The sequence below is a fragment of the Beta vulgaris genome, chromosome 7, assembly GCF_026745355.1.
Source record: "Beta vulgaris subsp. vulgaris cultivar EL10 chromosome 7, EL10.2, whole genome shotgun sequence".
NCBI classification, from domain to species: domain Eukaryota; kingdom Viridiplantae; phylum Streptophyta; class Magnoliopsida; order Caryophyllales; family Amaranthaceae; genus Beta; species Beta vulgaris.
Window position 1 is genome coordinate 57,748,427 of NC_079208.1, and position 17,465 is coordinate 57,765,891.

General features: G+C 34.0%; 3 protein-coding genes across 5 annotated transcripts in view; all 3 read left to right on the forward strand.

The window, feature by feature from the left end:
- Positions 1–644: 644 nt before the first annotated feature.
- Positions 645–5,511, forward strand: LOC104900075 (E3 ubiquitin-protein ligase SDIR1). Of its 3 annotated transcripts, XM_057396429.1 has the most exons (11): positions 649–812; positions 1,875–1,925; positions 2,088–2,206; positions 2,299–2,353; positions 2,458–2,510; positions 2,599–2,827; positions 2,917–3,031; positions 3,297–3,348; positions 4,247–4,363; positions 4,669–4,933; positions 5,113–5,511. In XM_057396429.1, the coding sequence occupies exons 3-10, from the start codon at positions 2,129–2,131 to the stop codon at positions 4,792–4,794; spliced, it is 825 nt and encodes a 274-aa protein (XP_057252412.1). In that variant the 5' UTR covers positions 649–812; positions 1,875–1,925; positions 2,088–2,128; the 3' UTR covers positions 4,795–4,933; positions 5,113–5,511. The 3 variants fall into 3 exon arrangements, with proteins under 3 accessions (XP_057252414.1, XP_057252413.1, XP_057252412.1); XM_057396431.1 differs by lacking the exon at positions 4,669–4,933 and having other exon boundaries at positions 645–812; XM_057396430.1 differs by lacking the exon at positions 1,875–1,925 and having other exon boundaries at positions 648–812.
- A 1,153-nt stretch (positions 5,512–6,664) lies between these two features.
- On the forward strand, positions 6,665–9,142 carry LOC104900076 (zinc transporter 2). Its single transcript, XM_010687415.3, has 2 exons — positions 6,665–7,394; positions 8,509–9,142. The coding sequence occupies exons 1-2, from the start codon at positions 6,737–6,739 to the stop codon at positions 8,898–8,900; spliced, it is 1,050 nt and encodes a 349-aa protein (XP_010685717.2). The 5' UTR covers positions 6,665–6,736; the 3' UTR covers positions 8,901–9,142.
- A 5,355-nt stretch (positions 9,143–14,497) lies between these two features.
- The window catches only part of LOC104900077 (laccase-17), a 3,717-nt gene continuing 749 nt past the window's right edge, over positions 14,498–17,465 (forward strand). The window contains exons 1-5 of the mRNA XM_010687416.3: positions 14,498–14,674; positions 14,833–14,984; positions 15,099–15,343; positions 15,537–15,671; positions 15,970–16,974. Coding sequence (XP_010685718.2) covers positions 14,561–14,674; positions 14,833–14,984; positions 15,099–15,343; positions 15,537–15,671; positions 15,970–16,974 — 1,651 coding nt within the window. The 5' untranslated portion in view covers positions 14,498–14,560. The remainder of the gene's footprint in view (positions 14,675–14,832; positions 14,985–15,098; positions 15,344–15,536; positions 15,672–15,969; positions 16,975–17,465) is intronic.

Here is a 17,465-nt window from a genome sequence, read left to right on the forward strand (position 1 = left end):
CAAAGTCGAAGGAAGACTGAGGTTGATGTCTCTGTTTCAAAGGAGAAAGGAGAAGAAAGTTGAAGATTCAATGATGGAAGATGATGAGTTTTAATAGTTGAGACTATGTTCTTTTGGACTTATTTTCAGTTCATTTTAGATCAATTCAGCTCAATTCAGTTTTCCTTTACAATTCAATTTCTCTCTATAATTCAATTTAGATTCTCCTAGTTTAAAAGAATAGGGCCTGAGTGTATAAGTGGAGTTAATAGAAAGCAAAAGAAGAGCGGAGCTAATTGAATCCAGAAAAGGAAACCCTAAAGAGAATTTGGACGGAAATGAATTGTCAAACTGAACAATTATGTTTTGGTCGGAAATTCATAACGTGGTGTTAAATTGCCAATTTCATGTATTATATTGGCCTTTTCCTTTAATTTTTTTTAAAAATTGATCAATCCTTAGGAAAAAAAAAACTTTTTTTTATTAAGTCTTATTTATATTTTAAAAATCCTTAAGTTAAAATAAGAAAAATAAGTTAAAATACTTCTGTGAGACTGTGACACACCCAATGTAGATTACAAGTAGATTCCAATCCAAGAGTCAAAATTAACAGTGCAGTATGCCAGTAAAACCTCCAGATGTCAATTTCTGGAACACTCTAACATTAGACTACACTACACTCCTCTGAAGTCTGAAATACTCCTGAAATCACTAGAAAGAAAAGAAGAGAGAGAAATTTTGGAAGTGTTCACATTTTTCATCTAATTTCCTCACTCTCTTCTCCATCACTCTTGAAAATTTTGCAACTTCTATGACATTTGATATTCACCACTGTAAGTACTAACATTTCCCAGTAAAATCAGCCATTAATTTGTTGAAAGTTACCATCTTTAATGGTGGGTTTTTTGAACTTGGGCTGAATCTATTGATTACAAATTATGTCGCTTTTTAAACATCCCCATTTGTGAAATTAGGGCAAATTTATTTGTGGGTATTACTCTGTTCAATTTCTGCATTTGAATTGCATCATTTATGTCATATCTGTTTAAATATGCCCATCTATTTTTTGTGAATATTGGAAAATTGTAGATACTATGCTCTGTATCTTATTTATTTTATATTATCAATATCTTGATCGGTTTTGCAAATTTGCTGGTTTGTTTTATTATTTTTTTTTTTTCCGAATTTTGCTTCATTAATGGCATAATTAGTTAATTGATGCTACATTATCCATAATGTTGTTTTATGTATTTATTCATTATCATTATCTAGAAAGGCAATATTCATAGTTTCATACTATTGATATGAACTATGAAGGCATATGTAGATTGGGTTGAGCTTGTTGCATGCTTAGTTAAGTTATGTTACCTGAACTCTTATACCCATGTCTAACATAGCCACATAGGTACGTGTCGAAATATCTGACTCTGTTATTCTATGAAAAATTTCAATGATTTTGGCCCAAATTGAAGTGTCTCCGTGTCCGTGTCTACGTCCAAGTGTCAAGGATCGAACACGGGTATTTGAGGTGAATTGAAGAGTCCATGTAACTAAGTAGTTAAGTACTTTAATTTCCAAGATTGAATATGCTTTTATATTTCCACTATGCATAGTTCAAATTTTTATTTTATTCTGTCGGTTATGATATATGATAAAATCACACGTCGATCTGTGTTATTAGTGCTTAGTTTTAGCTTCTTATAGTCATCCTATAGAACTGCATATATCATTTTCCTTTTTCACCGTATATGAATCTTATAGCAAAAGTTACGAGGTCCTTAGGTTGCAGTATAAGTAAGTAATGTATTGTTTTAAGTGCCTGATTATAAGTCTAAACTAATCCTTGTGTCCCTTGAATATACTGATGTTGACATCACTTCAATTTATTCTTGAAGGAAAGGGAATGTTTGTGTGTTTTACAACATAACAAAAGCCAAAAATATTAGGTCAGTACGCTCCTATTGATCAACTCAACTGGTGTGTAGTTTAGTAGTTGGATCACATTTTTCTACACTGATATATCTACATGCTTTTGCTGGAGTGTAAAACTTATGCAAGTTACATTATGGAGACTCATTAAGTCATTATCTATTGTCCAAACTTCGCAGGCAATTGTTAAGCACTTAGGTTCGTTTTTGTTCTTGGAAATATGAGTTTTGTGTTCCGTGGTAGCCGAGGAGATATTGAAAATGGATTTTCAGGACTTGTCCCAGAAAGGCGTTCAGTCGTACGTGCCTTAATCCTTTTTATGTGATAGTCTTTTCCTTGCTGGAAGTTTTAGAATGATTTTGTTTTGTCCCCCCTTTTTTTTTGCAACAGAGGATTCAGCCTGTTCGACCTGTAAATACAAATTCTTTCGCCTTTCTTATTACTGGTAAGGTTTGTTTGCTATGTCATTAGACTTAACTGAGCTTTTGCATTTACATCTCCATATGATTAATACCTACCTACCTACCTACCTACCTACCGTTTTTGCAGTTCTTTTGTTGTTCACAATTCTGAATACTCATCAGATGTCACCTAATTTTATGGTAAATTCTTCAAAATCTACCAGCTTGCACATCATTATTCTCTATCTAAGTGGTGCTTGTATAAGTTATATGCTCTATATATGTGCAGCTCTGGCTGGTTCTTGGTGTGTTTCTGATCGCTACAAGCTTAAGGATGTACGCTACCTGTCAACAGTTGCAAGTTCAAGCTCAAGCTCATGCCGCGGCTGCTAGTGGCTTGTTTGGACATACCGAGTTTCGTTTGCAGATGCCACCGTCTATAGCTTTAGCTAGCAGGGGGAGATTACAGGGACTAAGGCTTCAACTTGCACTTCTGGATCGCGAGTTTGATGATCTAGGTATGTTCATGATACAAACTCATGGAATTGTATACTCTCTTAGTATCATATATTCATATATTTTGAGTTCTCCATTGATTTTGTGGCAGATTATGAAACATTGAGAGCGTTGGATGCTGACAATGTTTCAAACATCCCTTCAATGAGTGAAGAAGAGATAAATACCTTACCTGTCCATAAGTACAAGGTCACAGGATCAGAAAAGTAAGTAATACTTATCATTAAGTGCTGATAGTTTGGTTCCGCATGTAATTTTAAGTATAGTGGTTCAAGTAACGTCTATATGTAGAAAAAGTTATATGCTTCTTATACTATCGTCTGAAGCTGCATTTACTATAAATTATAATACTATCTTGGATCAACAAAATGATTCGAAGAAATTTGTACATAAGTAGCAGACTTGTATCTCAGCTTATTATTACTTCCATCTCACATAATTTTCTTCACATTCTTTTTTTTTTTTTGATAGTGAGGATTCACAATCACTAGTAGAGGCTTCATCTTCGTCAACGTCCCCTGAGGTATTTTATCTATTTTCCTTTGATTGAACGCTGTACTACTGTACCCAGACAATTTGTTGCCTTCTCGTATATCTTTTTTTCTTGGCTATTCTGTAGTTCTGTTATGTAATGTGAATATACGATAGCAATTGCTGGGATAGAGTGGAAAAACATCTTTTATTTGAGAATCTCTGCATGCCACTATAATTATTCATTATATACCTATGTAGAGCATTCGATACCATTCAGCGCTTGGCACAACTCCCTTACCTGGAAACTGTAGGAAGATCTTGTCTTGTAAATTTAAGGAGCTATGCACTTAATCTCCATAATATAAACATTAGGAACAAGATCAAGGATGTCTTCTGCTATATCAATGTCAGTTTTCTGTAACTATGTGCTCTTCTGGAACTTTGACTGAGATATATATAAGATATGTGCGCAAAGCTATTACTTTTCCGAGCATAAACAGTGGTCTCTTTCTTGTACTACTTCTTTAGATTGTGTTTGGTTGGGTGGAAAGCAAAGTTGTAATTTTTTTTTCCTTTGTTTGGCTCCTTACAAGAAAAGTTTGAGATAAAAAAAATGAAAACAGAGGGGACATGATAGAATATATATCTAAGAAGAGAGAGAGGAAGACAAGTAACATGGAGGAAAATGGTGCCATTCCTTTTCTTAGAAAGAAAACGTCTTTAGTTCTTGGAAGAACTATTATCCACCCTTTATGAACCAACCAAAGGATAAAAACCACATTCTAAAATTCCCTCTCACCAAATACTCTCTAAGTTTCTTAAGGGGGGGGGGGGGTGGTTATGCGGATGCACATGATATGTTTCATGGTCTGAATTGTGACTGCCGAGGAACATGCTTTGGTGTTGCTATACTAATTATTTTCATATTGCGTTTGCTTGATGAACAGCCAAAGCAAGATGCTAATAATATTTCAAAGGGTTCAGAAGAAGATCTCACTTGTACCGTATGCTTAGAGCAAGTGAAGAGAGGAGAACTCCTGCGCAGCTTACCATGTTTACATCAGGTGTGTCATTCACTTGGTATTTTTCCTGTCTAGAAACATTCTAATGTAGTTTTTCATACATAAGGTTTATGCTCCTTCCAGAAAATGGCTTCCGCTTCGGGCGCTTCCCCCTCCTTTCCGAATCTTCTATAAAAGATTTTCACCAGAACCTATGTTTTGAGATCTTAAAATCAAATACTGGAAACTAGCAAATGATACCGAGCGTGCCAAAATCATCTGTTTGAACTATTCCTTGTTTTTTTATGTTGCCAAATGCTCTAATGCTATGAGAATAAGATTTGAATGCTTCCGTGTTCCTTTTGCAGTTCCATTCCAATTGCATTGATCCATGGCTGAGGCAACAGGGCACATGCCCGGTATGCAAATTACGAGTAGGGTCTCAGATGCAAGATTTCTCTGATAGTACTGCTGTTATTGCCGATATGGTCTAATTTTCTATGTATAACTTTTTCTAATATGGCAAGGAGAAGTATGCTACTGGACATGAACCTCACAGAGGTTAAACTCAGACTAGCATTGCACCCCCCAAGGACTTAGTGGGAGGTTCGAACCCGTCCTCTTAGTTACTAGGTGGAAATCTTACCTTTGGTCTAAGTTTCTATATACTCCAGTATACCTTGAATTATTAGACAAGAGATTACCTGTACATAACTTACCTCAAGGCACCTCCATACTCCTTGTTTTGTGTATAGCAACTTGTCTATTAAGTGGCAGAACAGAACTTATAACTAGTGCTCGACTTATTGCAGACTTCCAGTTATTCACATAATATACGAACAGCGATTCGTCTAAGCATGTACGAGCCTGTAGTTTATTAGCAGCAAAATTCTTCATTGTTTGTACATCAGAAACTTGTGAACAATGCTGCTGAATATGATCAGTTTTGACATTATGTGTTATCATGTGTTTAGTCATGAATCATGATATTTAAGGATCTGCAGAAGAAGAAGAACAAAAGAGGCAAAACCAAAAACCAGTTCAAAGCTGAACTGCGTCGTGCCAACCGCGTCTTAGTCCTTGTAACATCATTGCTTTTATTAACCTTGTTTAAAATTGTGAGATTATTGTATGACATAATTTTATTGCTATTTTTTTATATTGTATTCTTTTATTTTTGTGGAATTAGAAAATTGAAATTATGCTTCAAATTAGACGAGTCAACTCAAATGGCTAATGGTTGACTAGCATAGTAATCAATAATCATGGCAATAAAAACAGCATGCTGCATGCCTTATTGACTTGTTTGATAAAGTCTACCTTTACAAATATTAATATGGACCTACATTGTGCTGACCAAATCCTAAACCTCTTTTTCTTTAGCTCATTAGCAATGCTAGTACAAGCCCACAAATTTTATTATCTCCTTTTCTCACTCCTTCACCTACTTTTTTTTACCTCACTTTTTTCCCTACAATTAATGTTAGACCCACCCAACAATTATGTTTATTACTTTGACTTTTGCATACTCTACAATACTTTTTTTTCCTCCTCTAGTCCTCTCTAGATATTAAGTTGTTAAAATTGTTTCAACTTTTATATGATTCCAAGCCACATAGGAGAAATGATAAACTGTTGACAGTGAGAATCATGTGGGAGCCCAATGGTTGGAGTTCCCATCTCCCAACCTCATGGTCGGGAGTTCGACTTTCATCAAAACCCCATATTTAGGGTGTTTGTGTGGATTTATACTTCTAGGTATAAATCCCCACTTTTCAGTCTCTGGACGTTTCCTTATGTATTGAGATTCCCTTCTTACCTCTAGTTCATGAGGACTGAGCTAGCTTGGGCCAGTTAATTACCGAATCAAAAAAAAATAAAAATCGCTGACAGTAATAACGTGTAAAATCGCTACCGGAGGTAGTAATTTGATTGTTTTTGTGAGATGTGAGTTGGATATATTACCTACTCATCGTTAGCGATTCATCATCTCTTGACCACATAGTGCTCAATGCTTCCTCCATTTGGGGATTTATTTAGAAACTAGAGAATGTAAAAACACTTCTTGTTATGTGGAGAACGATTAGGTAGATAGCCTTTTACTTGGACGGAAAAACTATAATATCTTAGAGATTGCCAATTTGTCAATAAGATTGTCACCTCTTTTTATAATGATCTAATTCTTGCTGTCTCATCTCCTAATCCCAGCCCATTTTAATATCTTAGGGAATTATCAATGCATGACTCTCATATTGTGTAGTACGAAGTACAATTCTTGCAAAGTCAAAGCTGTACTACAATTATGTTAATTGTATCACCTCCACACAAGTTAAGTTATAATTATATAATTGATGAATAGAAAATTTAAAATTCCAATCATGCAATAACAAACATAACTAATTAAAGTCTTGTAAACTTTCAAAACATAGAGTTACAATGTGTTTTACCTCTTTTTCCCTCTCAAAATCTCTCAAGTCAACTTGTTTGATTATCCTCATATTTTCTCTCCAATTCATCTTGATCAATGCTCATGGAGGCATTTCTCACGATGATCACGGTGAACCTGACAGCGGCGGCGACGACTCCATTAGCACTTCCAATAATAATCTGATCAATTCAAGGAAGCTTCTGATAGTAAAAATATGGTGTTTAGTCATATTCTTCATTAGCACCTTCATGTTTGGTGTTTCACCCTACTTCTTACGATGGAATGAAAGTTTTCTCGTTTTTGGGACTCAGTTTGCTGGAGGAGTGTTCCTTGGAACATCCATGATACATTTCTTAAGCGATGCTTCTTCGGTTTTTCGAAATCTTACATCGATTGAATACCCTTTTGCTTTCATGTTGGCTTGTGCTGGTTATGTTTTCACCATGTTTGGGGATTGTATTATTATGTATGTTGCCAAGAAAAGTGCAGGAAAATGTAGGGTAGGAGTTGAAGGTGATAGAAATGAAGAGGATGATGCAGAGAAAGATGGAGCAGTGGAACATAGTCCAATGTTTATAAGGACTACATCAGTTGGGAACACTTTTCTTCTTATAGCTGCACTTTGTTTTCATTCAATTTTTGAGGGAATTGCAGTTGGTATTGCAGGTAATTTACTAACTAACTCTAATTGAAATTCCATTGCTTCCGCTATTTTTTAATCTGTAGCAACTTAAAATTTGTTTGCGAGAAACAAGGAGTGGCACCGTTTCAATAAGACAAGACAACTTATGAGTAAGTCGAGACTGACTCGGTCAAAATTCGACTAGAGTGAGTGCGACCAAACTCGAGCTCGACTCGAGATGTGTTGAGTTATTCAATACACAACTCGAGAAGTCGTGAGAAACTTGAAAACACGCACAATTATTAGTTACTACCAAAATGTGAAATGCTTAAAGCCAACATAATTTTACCCTAAGGGAGTTAATTAGATGAGACAACTTGCGAGTTACTCGAGATTGGCTCGTTAAAGCTTAAGTCATGGGAATTCGACTTGGTCAATGTTTGACTCGAGTGAGTTCGACTCAACTCGAGAAGTTAGCGAATCAAGTCGAGCTAACTTGAACTCAAACTCGACTGACATCATTGCCACCCTTACGAGAAACAACTAAGAACACTTTTGGACATTATTAAAATGAAAGAATTTAATGAACAACCACCTAAAACAAATAAGCATTCATTATTCTTCTTTAATTTTGTATAGTGAAGTTTTGTTCTTTGTGCATTCATTAAAGTCTTGATTAGTGCCTGAAAGTGACTTACGGTTGTTTCTTGCAAAGTTCTTGTTTTTGTTTTAGAGCACAAAAACTTGTACGTTTTGTTGGCAAACACCAGGAGTGTATAGGACTTGCACAAAGTTAAAGAGACTAAACCTAATCTAATTTATTCCACACTTGTCAAGTTGGACCGGGTTTGGACTCAATTGTTTGAGTCCAAAGTGCAAACCAAAGTCCAAAATTGTTACAAAAAATCATAGCATGGGTGTGTTTGAAGGTTTTGGGGGTAGAGGACTAGAGGTAACTACTTTTCTAGGTAGGTTATAGTTCACATATTTTTTCTTAGCGATTCCAATACCTAATTTATTGATTACTATTAATTATAACGCTTAATGTCAACCAGCTTAATTGGTTAAAGTCTTTGAAGGTGTCGTACTGTTGTCCAAGACCTGAGATGGAATCCCGGCTTAGATTATCACTTACTAAAGCCACATTCTTTCTTGCAGATAATGAAAGGGATGCATGGAAGAACCTATGGACAATATCCTTGCACAAGGTTTTCGGGGCCATTGCAATGGGGATTGCCTTGTTAAGAATGATCCCAAAACGACCATTATTGGCAACCGTGGCATACTCTTTTTCCTTTGCAATTTCGAGCCCTATCGGTGTAGGGATCGGAATGGCCATTGATGCAACCACAGAAGGTCGAGCAGCTGACTGGACTTATGCCATTTCCATGGGTTTTGCTACTGGGATATTCATCTATATTGCTATTAATCATCTTATCTCCAAAGGCTATAAGCCACATTCTCCTTGTTACTTTGACACCCCATTTTATAGGTTCTTTGCTGTTTTTCTTGGGGTTACTGTTCTTGCAATTGTCATGATATGGGATTAACTATATAGTATATCCACAAAGTTCATATTACTAATTCTTAAGATGATTGAGACCTTGTTATTAAATTTTGGTCCAGTGAATTGCATATGTGTATTATTTATGCACGAGAATGTAAGTGTTATACTTCTTATAATCCAAAATAATTGTAACACTTCTGTCCTACGTAATTTAGGAAGCTTCAAAAAATTTGCAATTTATGTGACTAATGTAATGACTGAGTTATCTGTTTTTCTTTTTTGTTATATGAGTCTCTGTTATTATCTAATTCTATCTTTTTTGATAGTCAGGATAAGTGAATGGACATCATGACAATGCCTTTTAGGCTATGTTTAGTTCACCTGAAATATTCTGATCTGAACTTATCTGATCTGAACTTATTTTTTCTGATCTGATCTGATCTGAACTTATTTTTTCTGATCTAATCTGATCTGAACTTATTTTTTCTGATCTGATCCGAACTGATCTGATTTACAAGATCTTATCTTTTATAAAATATATTATTACTTTGTAAGTCATTATTATGCAATACATTATAAGATATTATATATAGTATTACTATTATTATCATTTTATTTCTATTACAACTTTTACACAACTTTTATTATTAATAAAAATAATTATTATTATCATTATTATAAGAACAACAACAATAATTATAATCATAATATTAATAATTATTACTAAAAATAATTATATAACCCAAGTCATTAATTTATAAGACCACTTATACAATGTTTCATACTTTCCCTTAAAACAAATGTTTCACACTTGAGAAGTCGGCAGACTCAACTCTTTTTATTTCATATAAAATAAAATAAGATATACATACAAACAACTATGACTTGCGCAAGATAGAAATAAGTAGCATGCAACTTCAAATAGCTAGAGAGATTTGGAATTCGGTAGGAAGAGGTATACCGAATCTAAATTTATAATTTGTATCTCACACTTAGCTTATTTTGAAATGTAATCCGAACTTAGTAGTTTCGTTGTCATAAATTTGAGCTACCATATTATATATATTTCTTATTTTTGCGTCAATCTTATGTTCTTAACACGTGGCTTCTAGTTTTTTTATTATTTAATAACAACAAAATAACTTAAAATAATGATAACACTGACATATATAATGATAACAACAAGATTAATAATAATTATCAATATTAGTAATCAATAAACAACAATAATAATCCTTTTGAACAAATGTACTAGTAAATAATAATACCCCTTTGTATTTTTTTTATCTTTCTCACTTAGAATCTTGACACAATTCACAATTAGAGAGAATCTTTTAGATTTTTCTCAATATATAAGAAAAAATAGTCATATGGGGTCTTGTTTGATTCGTCTCAATGAGTACTTTATTAATATTCAATTATTATAATTTTTACTCATATGTAATGAAAGATATTTAATAATAATAATAATGATTTTTTAAATATAAGCATGATCTGAACTGGTCTGATCTGATCTGGTCTGATTTGAACTTATTTTTTCTGATCTGATCTGATCTGATATGATATGATTAGATCTGAAATAAGCAAAAATAAGGTGAACTGAACATAGCCTAAATGATTTGCAAAAATTTGGGATGATGATTATAAAGGCTTAGAACAAGTAGCGGATGTATGTGTAAGTGGTTGGGGCCGACTGGGCGAGTGATCCCACTTGACAATACAAAAAAGCAATATAAAAAAGCATGAAGAGATTGTGCAGTCTATATTTTACAAACTAGCAACATCGTCACAAGCATATATATTTGTGGAATTTCGTTCATTTTTTATGCATTTTATTATTTATTTATTTAAGGGTGATCCCATAACATATAATTTCTGGATCCACTACTGCTTAGAATTGAACCTCCCGATTAGCATAGAGATGATTAATTGTTGAATAATTAGCCTGGCACCTTTGATTTAAGAACGTAAATTTTAGTAAATATAATATATGTGGAAGGACTAATTAAAATAGGTTTTTGTGGGGAAACATCACTTAAATTTTTTTTGGAGGGAATGACCAATTAAATTTGTTGGAAACTTAACACCACATTACGATTTTTCGGTCAAATTGTCAACTTTTCGGTGTTGACTTATTTTTTTCCGTTCAAAATTCCCCTTACCCTACGCCTTACCCACTGGAATCCTCCTCCCTTACCCCTGCGCCCTACCCACCAAAACCCCATCGGAATCCTCCTCCCCCACCCCTACGCCCTATGCCGTTCCTTCAATAGGAACGCTTTTAATATATTTGTATAGATATAAAGAGTAATAATAAGTATTAATATTATAATAGATGCCAACTAATTGAATTAATAAAGTTTTTTCAGGGGATTAAACATAAGTTATTGAATACGCCATGTTTTTTTTGACACACACACACTCTCTCTCTATATAGGGGTAAGATCACATAAAAATGCTCCTTATATGAAAAATGAGAATGAATCTCAACCACAAGATTGGATTAGAGTTACAACACTTTTTCATTAGAATTATACCCCCTAAAGAATTTTTTGAATTTTTTTTTTCTAAAATTCTTTTTTTGGAGTTACATCACTTATCTATAAGAGTTATATCGCAAAAAATTCATTTTTATTTCTAATGTAAATATATATAACCACCTCCTCCCACCTATGAAGCATAATACTAAAGAAGCATCTTACTTTAGAATGAAATTAAATCATTTTTGATTGTAGCTTATGAAAGTGCACAAGTGTTGTTATGTTGCCTCTTTCCCACCTATATCTATTCCATGATGTACTTACGTTTCTATGGTTTTAGGAAAATATAGAAAATAGGGATACACTTGCAAACCAATGATCTTGTAACAAACTAAGTAAGTACTTTCATACTCACGTCTCACGTGAGTGATTAGTGCATGCATGCATATGATAACACCTGAAAGGTTTTGATGGTCCCTAATTGATCAACCTTTGAGTACAGTGCAAAACAAGTGTAAAGGCAGAGTGCCAAACAAGGTGCATGGTTGGTGCAACTACAAATTAAAATCTCTTTTATACTATATAATTATGTATTTTAGTAAATAATTAGAATAAGAGAAAGGCAGAAGTGAATAGATAACAAAGAATGTGGAGAGTTTTTCATGACTACGTACTAATTACTTATTCTGTGAGAACAAGATAATACAAAATGTAACTAAGCAATTTGAAATGTATATTCTAAAATCAATTAAACTTGTAATTCGCCACTGAAAACTGAAATTAGGAGTAAATTGTCTTTTTATGTTCTCTTTTGTTCTTCCTAATTTGACTTTTTTGTGTATTGAGATATTCCAAATAAGAAGGACACAAGAAAATAAAGGGAGTATATAATTAGTAATATGATTACATATTTACCGTATCATTTTGTTATACGTCTTATATCTCTTATATGGAGTACAAAAAGAATATTTTAGCTTTTTAAATAACTAGTAATATCTTCGAATGCATATAAGTAAAACAAAATTTATAAGCTCAAATATTAAAATTACATAAAAATTTAAAAGCCAATATGTTAAAAATACATATTGAACAAATCAAACAAGAATAACATGATAAATTTTGATTGCTGTATCGTACTGGTGAGAACTGAGAACTAAGGTAAAAATGTCTAAGTTTGACCACAAAAGTCAAATTATCGCATTAAAAAAATAAACAAATGGTATATACCACAACATTTATTTTTTTAGGTAAGAAAAAGATCCCTTACAAGTTGAGAGAGATATAAGGATCCTGTTTAACAAGGACTATGAGTCTAACTTCTTTTATAGGATTAGAAAAAGTAAGGGTCTCCAATCAATTAGGTCAATTTTTTAATTTCTATAAAAATAGGGGGCACTCGACATTGATTTCTAGGGTAAATTTGTCGATTTTTTTTTTTTTTTTTTTTTTGGGTTTTACACTCCTATTAGATTAGGTACATCTTTTTCTCACAATAATTTTCCCCCATCAATGACACCTCAATAATAGTATATCCCTTTATCAATAATAGTAAGTAGGTAACTATCGATAATTGATTCAAGTCTTTGAAACTTGATGTGGTTAAGTTGATTAGAAATAGATAAATCAAAAAAGTATTGACAGGAACAATTGCTAATCTCTATCATTCTTATTTTGCTTGTAAGAAAGGCGGATAAGATGTCCTTCTCTTCTTGTAACTTCTAACTTATTGAGACTGTGTTTGATAACAGCAAATTAGACCTTCATACCCAACAGATTCACTCGGAGTACCAAATTTGATCGCCCCACAAAACTTAATTATGTTGATTATATATTTATATTGCATGTCTTGGTCATTATTAATGGTTGTTATAGTATTATTACTCTGTTTATTTTCTTTGGTTTCGAATTGGTTAAGTTTCATCAATGCAATAATATTGGAGGCTCCTAAGACACTTGACATATATGGTTACTTCTTTTATTGCCATATGCCATATGTTTGAAGATAGAACCTCTTTATCTTGTGAAGTGGACTGCGGTTTCTAGATTGATCTGTTGTATTAACAATTTTGTATTGTATTATGTTTTGTCAAATTTAGAAACAATATGAAACAGGCCTGGGTGACCCGAACAAGGAGGAGGAGAGATTTGGTCCACTTTATAAGCCCAAATGAGGTTCCATACTAAAACCAATTGGTGATAGTAAGAGTAAGTCTTTTACATTATAAAGTGTAACAATCTCTCCTCTTTCTCTAATGTGGGACACTCACAAGTGGGCTTTCAATGAGTTTCAACACACCCCCTCACTTGTGAGTGTCCTTAGAAATTTAGAGCTAACTGGAAAGGTCAGAGCAATAATCCTCTTAGGGACCGGACATCCTATCGAGGTAAATCCTTATCCAGTAGCGATCAAATACCCAGTTTAGACGAGAACCGCAACCCGGGTTCTGATACCATGTTAAATTTAGAAACAATATGAAGCGATCCTAGGTGACCCGAACAAGGAGAAAGGATGGCTGGAGTCCCAAAAATAGATTTATACTCTATCATGCCCCCTCACGCGAGAACCCATTGGGCTTGACGTGTGGATGCAACACATGCCTCTCTCATACCTGGCACTAAATATTCCACTTAGAATAAATGAGGGATGGATGAGATTTAAACCCATGACCTTTATGTCACATTGCTCCGATACCATATCAAAGGACCAACTCAACCAAAAACTTAAACTTTTGGTTGAGTTGGTCCTTTGACACTTTCTACACTATTCCCTAAAGGATTAAGTGATTAACACACGTCGTTATTTACATTGTTACTTTAATTACACTTTATTGCTATGATCAATATCAATAATATTTTTTCCTTGAACAAAAATAGATTTCATTTTATTTATAATAAAATCTCTAAACATTAAACATATTAATTAACCTTCTCCCTCAAAAAAACACATTGTGAAGCATAAGACTTTGAGTGTCAACAGCTTCCCATTGACAAAATGAAAGTGTCAAGGTTAAATTATCCGCATATAAAGTTGACTTGAACATCACTCTATAGTGATTAGTGAATGAGACCTTATCCTCTAGAATTGTAATCACCTAATTTTACAAAACACAATACTACTCCTTACTATCTTGTTATTCCTATATAAACAACCGTCCTAAACTCTCACTTAACCATTCCTCACTCCTACAAAAAACAACATAAAAAGTCACAGAGAATATAGAGAATGAATATGGGTGCTTCTATATTTTCCTCACCAGCATTTATTGCAGTCATTTTACTTGTCCTAGCCAATAATGTTTGGCATTGTCATGGGATTACAAGACACTATAGGTTTGATGTATGTATTTTCCTCCTTACCTGATAATCACGCGTCATTCAGTATTATTAATAATTTTACTTTATATATCGCTCTTTTTTTATATATATGTACGTCTTAGGGTTACATTTATCATTTTTCGCTGTTTTTAATTTGTACAACATTATATCATATCGCAGATAAGGTTGAAAAAGGTGACACACTTGTGCAAGACAAAGAACATGATTACTGTCAATGGCAAGTTCCCTGGTCCTCCAATTGTTGCAAGGGAGGGTGATCAAGTTGTTGTTAAAGTTGTAAACCATGTCACAAATAACATCACCATCCATTGGTATATATAACATATATACATATATGATTAAAGCTAGCAAGTAGCAAATTCCAATTCTAATTATTACAATAATTTGTATTAATCAAGGGCTTGTTTAATTATGAAAATTAACAGGCATGGGATCCGACAACTAGGGAGCCAATGGGCCGACGGCCCGGCATACGTAACTCAATGCCCAATCCAGACTGGCCATAGCTATGTCTACAACTTTACAATCAAAGGCCAAAGAGGGACTCTTTTTTGGCATGCTCACATCTCATGGATTAGGGCTACTGTTTATGGACCTCTTATTATCCTCCCTAAGAGGAATGAATCATATCCATTCCCTAAGCCTCACCAGGAAAAAACCATCATATTTGGTAACTAATACAAGGCATACAATGCCTCTTTAACTTTGACGTTACATAGTAGTTCCTTCGTTCTGAAATAAGTGAAACACGTACTTCACTAAAAATAACTCTGAAGTGTTTCACTTATTTCAGAACGGAGGAATTAAGTATTAAACAACGAACGAACTAAACATTATTGCATGGTGCTCAACAAAATGTGTAGGGGAGTGGTGGAACAACAACACTGAAGCAGTTATCAAACAAGCCCTTCAGAGTGGAGGGGGACCGAACGTGTCCGATGCTTATACCTTCAATGGATTTCCGGGGCCATTGTACAATTCATGCATGGGAGCTAAAGGTTATTTGATAAGCCTAATATATAGAAATTCACACTAAATAAACATCAAGTATTTAGCAATCTATAGAAATTTATCAATTATAAATACTTCCACCATTTCATAATACTCGCTACACTTCCCATTGTGAGAAGTTTCACATTACTTGCTACACAATTCCTTTTTGGGCAATAAACTCTCTCTTCTCCAAAAATTACCTCCGAATCCGTGAATTAAAAAGTGTAGCGAGTAGTATGAAATAGAGGAAGTAGTTGTTATACATTTGGGTTTTCGCTCATATATATAGATATATATATACAGGTTTGGCAGACACATACAAGCTAAAGGTGAAGCCAGGAAAAACTTATCTATTGCGTCTAATCAATGCTGCACTCAATGACGAGTTATTCTTCAGTATAGCAAACCACACTATGACAATCGTTGAAGCTGATGCACTCTATGTAAAGCCATTTCAAAGTGACACACTTCTCATAGCACCAGGCCAAACCACCAATGTCCTACTTAAAACCAACCCAAATCCTAGCCACACTCACACCACTTACCTAATGGCAGTAAGGCCATACTTCACCGGCAGTGGCACCTTTGACAACACCACCGCGGCAGCCATTCTAGAGTACGAAACGCCACGAAAACCGCCCTCGAATTCACCCATTCAACAAAAGATCAACATTGCTACACTCAAGGATAATCTCCCTCGTCTACCTTCTGTCAATGACACTTCATTTGTATCAAACTTTAGTAGGAAGTTCCATAGTTTGAACAATGCTCAATTTCCTGTTAATGTCCCACAAACTGTTGATAAACACTTCTTTTTTACTGTAGGACTTGGAACTACTCCTTGCCCTAAGAACCAAACATGCCAAGGCCCTAATAACAACACTAAATTTTCTGCCACAGTGAATAATATTTCTATGATTCTCCCATCAACTGCCCTTCTTCAATCCTATTTCTTTGGCCAAAATGATGGAGTTTATACCACTAATTTCCCTCAATTACCTCTCAAACAGTTTAATTATACCGGTACGCCGCCTAATAACACTAATGTGATGAATGGTACCAAAGTTTTGGTCATACCATATAACACTAGTGTGGAGCTTATTATGCAGGATACTAGCATTGTTAGTGCTGAGAGTCACCCTCTTCATCTCCATGGACATAATTTCTATGTTGTTGGCCAAGGTTTTGGTAACTTTAACCCTAACAAAGATCCAGCCAACTATAATCTTGTTGATCCTGTTGAAAGGAATACTATTGCCGTGCCTTCAGGTGGTTGGGTCGCTATTCGGTTCAGAGCTGATAATCCAGGTTAGTGGAAACTTTTTCCTATGTACTTCATCCGTTTAAAAATAGTTGCACCATTTCATGTTTTCACGTCTGCCAATTTATTATTTCAAATATTAATATCTCTAATTATCAATCAGTAAAAATTATAAAAAATAATATACATTGACACGAATTTAAAAAGATCTAATATAATTATATTTTTCGTAAAATATAAATAAATAAAGACAATTAAAGTGCAAGACGTGAATAGTAAACAATATATAAATGGTGCAACTATTTTAAAAAAAAGAAGTATAATAGTAGCACCACGTCAGCAATGCGACCTTCTCACAAATCTTTAGTAAATATAAAGGGCATTGGTGAATTTAAGTGGATTTAAATAAAAACAAAAATCTTTGATTGAAAGAAAGGTTAGGTTATGTCACGTAAAATATACATCGCTATTTTAGTATACAACTAGTTATTAGGCTTGGGCTATGCCCCGAGTAAGAAAAAATTTCATTTATTAATAT

Bases quoted from the DNA above. Each gene is read 5' to 3' on its own strand.
- LOC104900075 (XM_057396430.1), top strand. From the start codon at position 2,129: ATGAGTTTTGTGTTCCGTGGTAGCCGAGGAGATATTGAAAATGGATTT. The intron at 2,828-2,916 runs GTATGTTCATGA...ATTTTGTGGCAG, and splicing joins TCGCGAGTTTGATGATCTAG to ATTATGAAACATTGAGAGCG. The intron at 4,364-4,668 runs GTGTGTCATTCA...TTCCTTTTGCAG, and splicing joins GCTTACCATGTTTACATCAG to TTCCATTCCAATTGCATTGA.
- LOC104900076 (XM_010687415.3), top strand. From the start codon at position 6,737: ATGTGTTTTACCTCTTTTTCCCTCTCAAAATCTCTCAAGTCAACTTGT. The intron at 7,395-8,508 runs GTAATTTACTAA...TCTTTCTTGCAG, and splicing joins AATTGCAGTTGGTATTGCAG to ATAATGAAAGGGATGCATGG.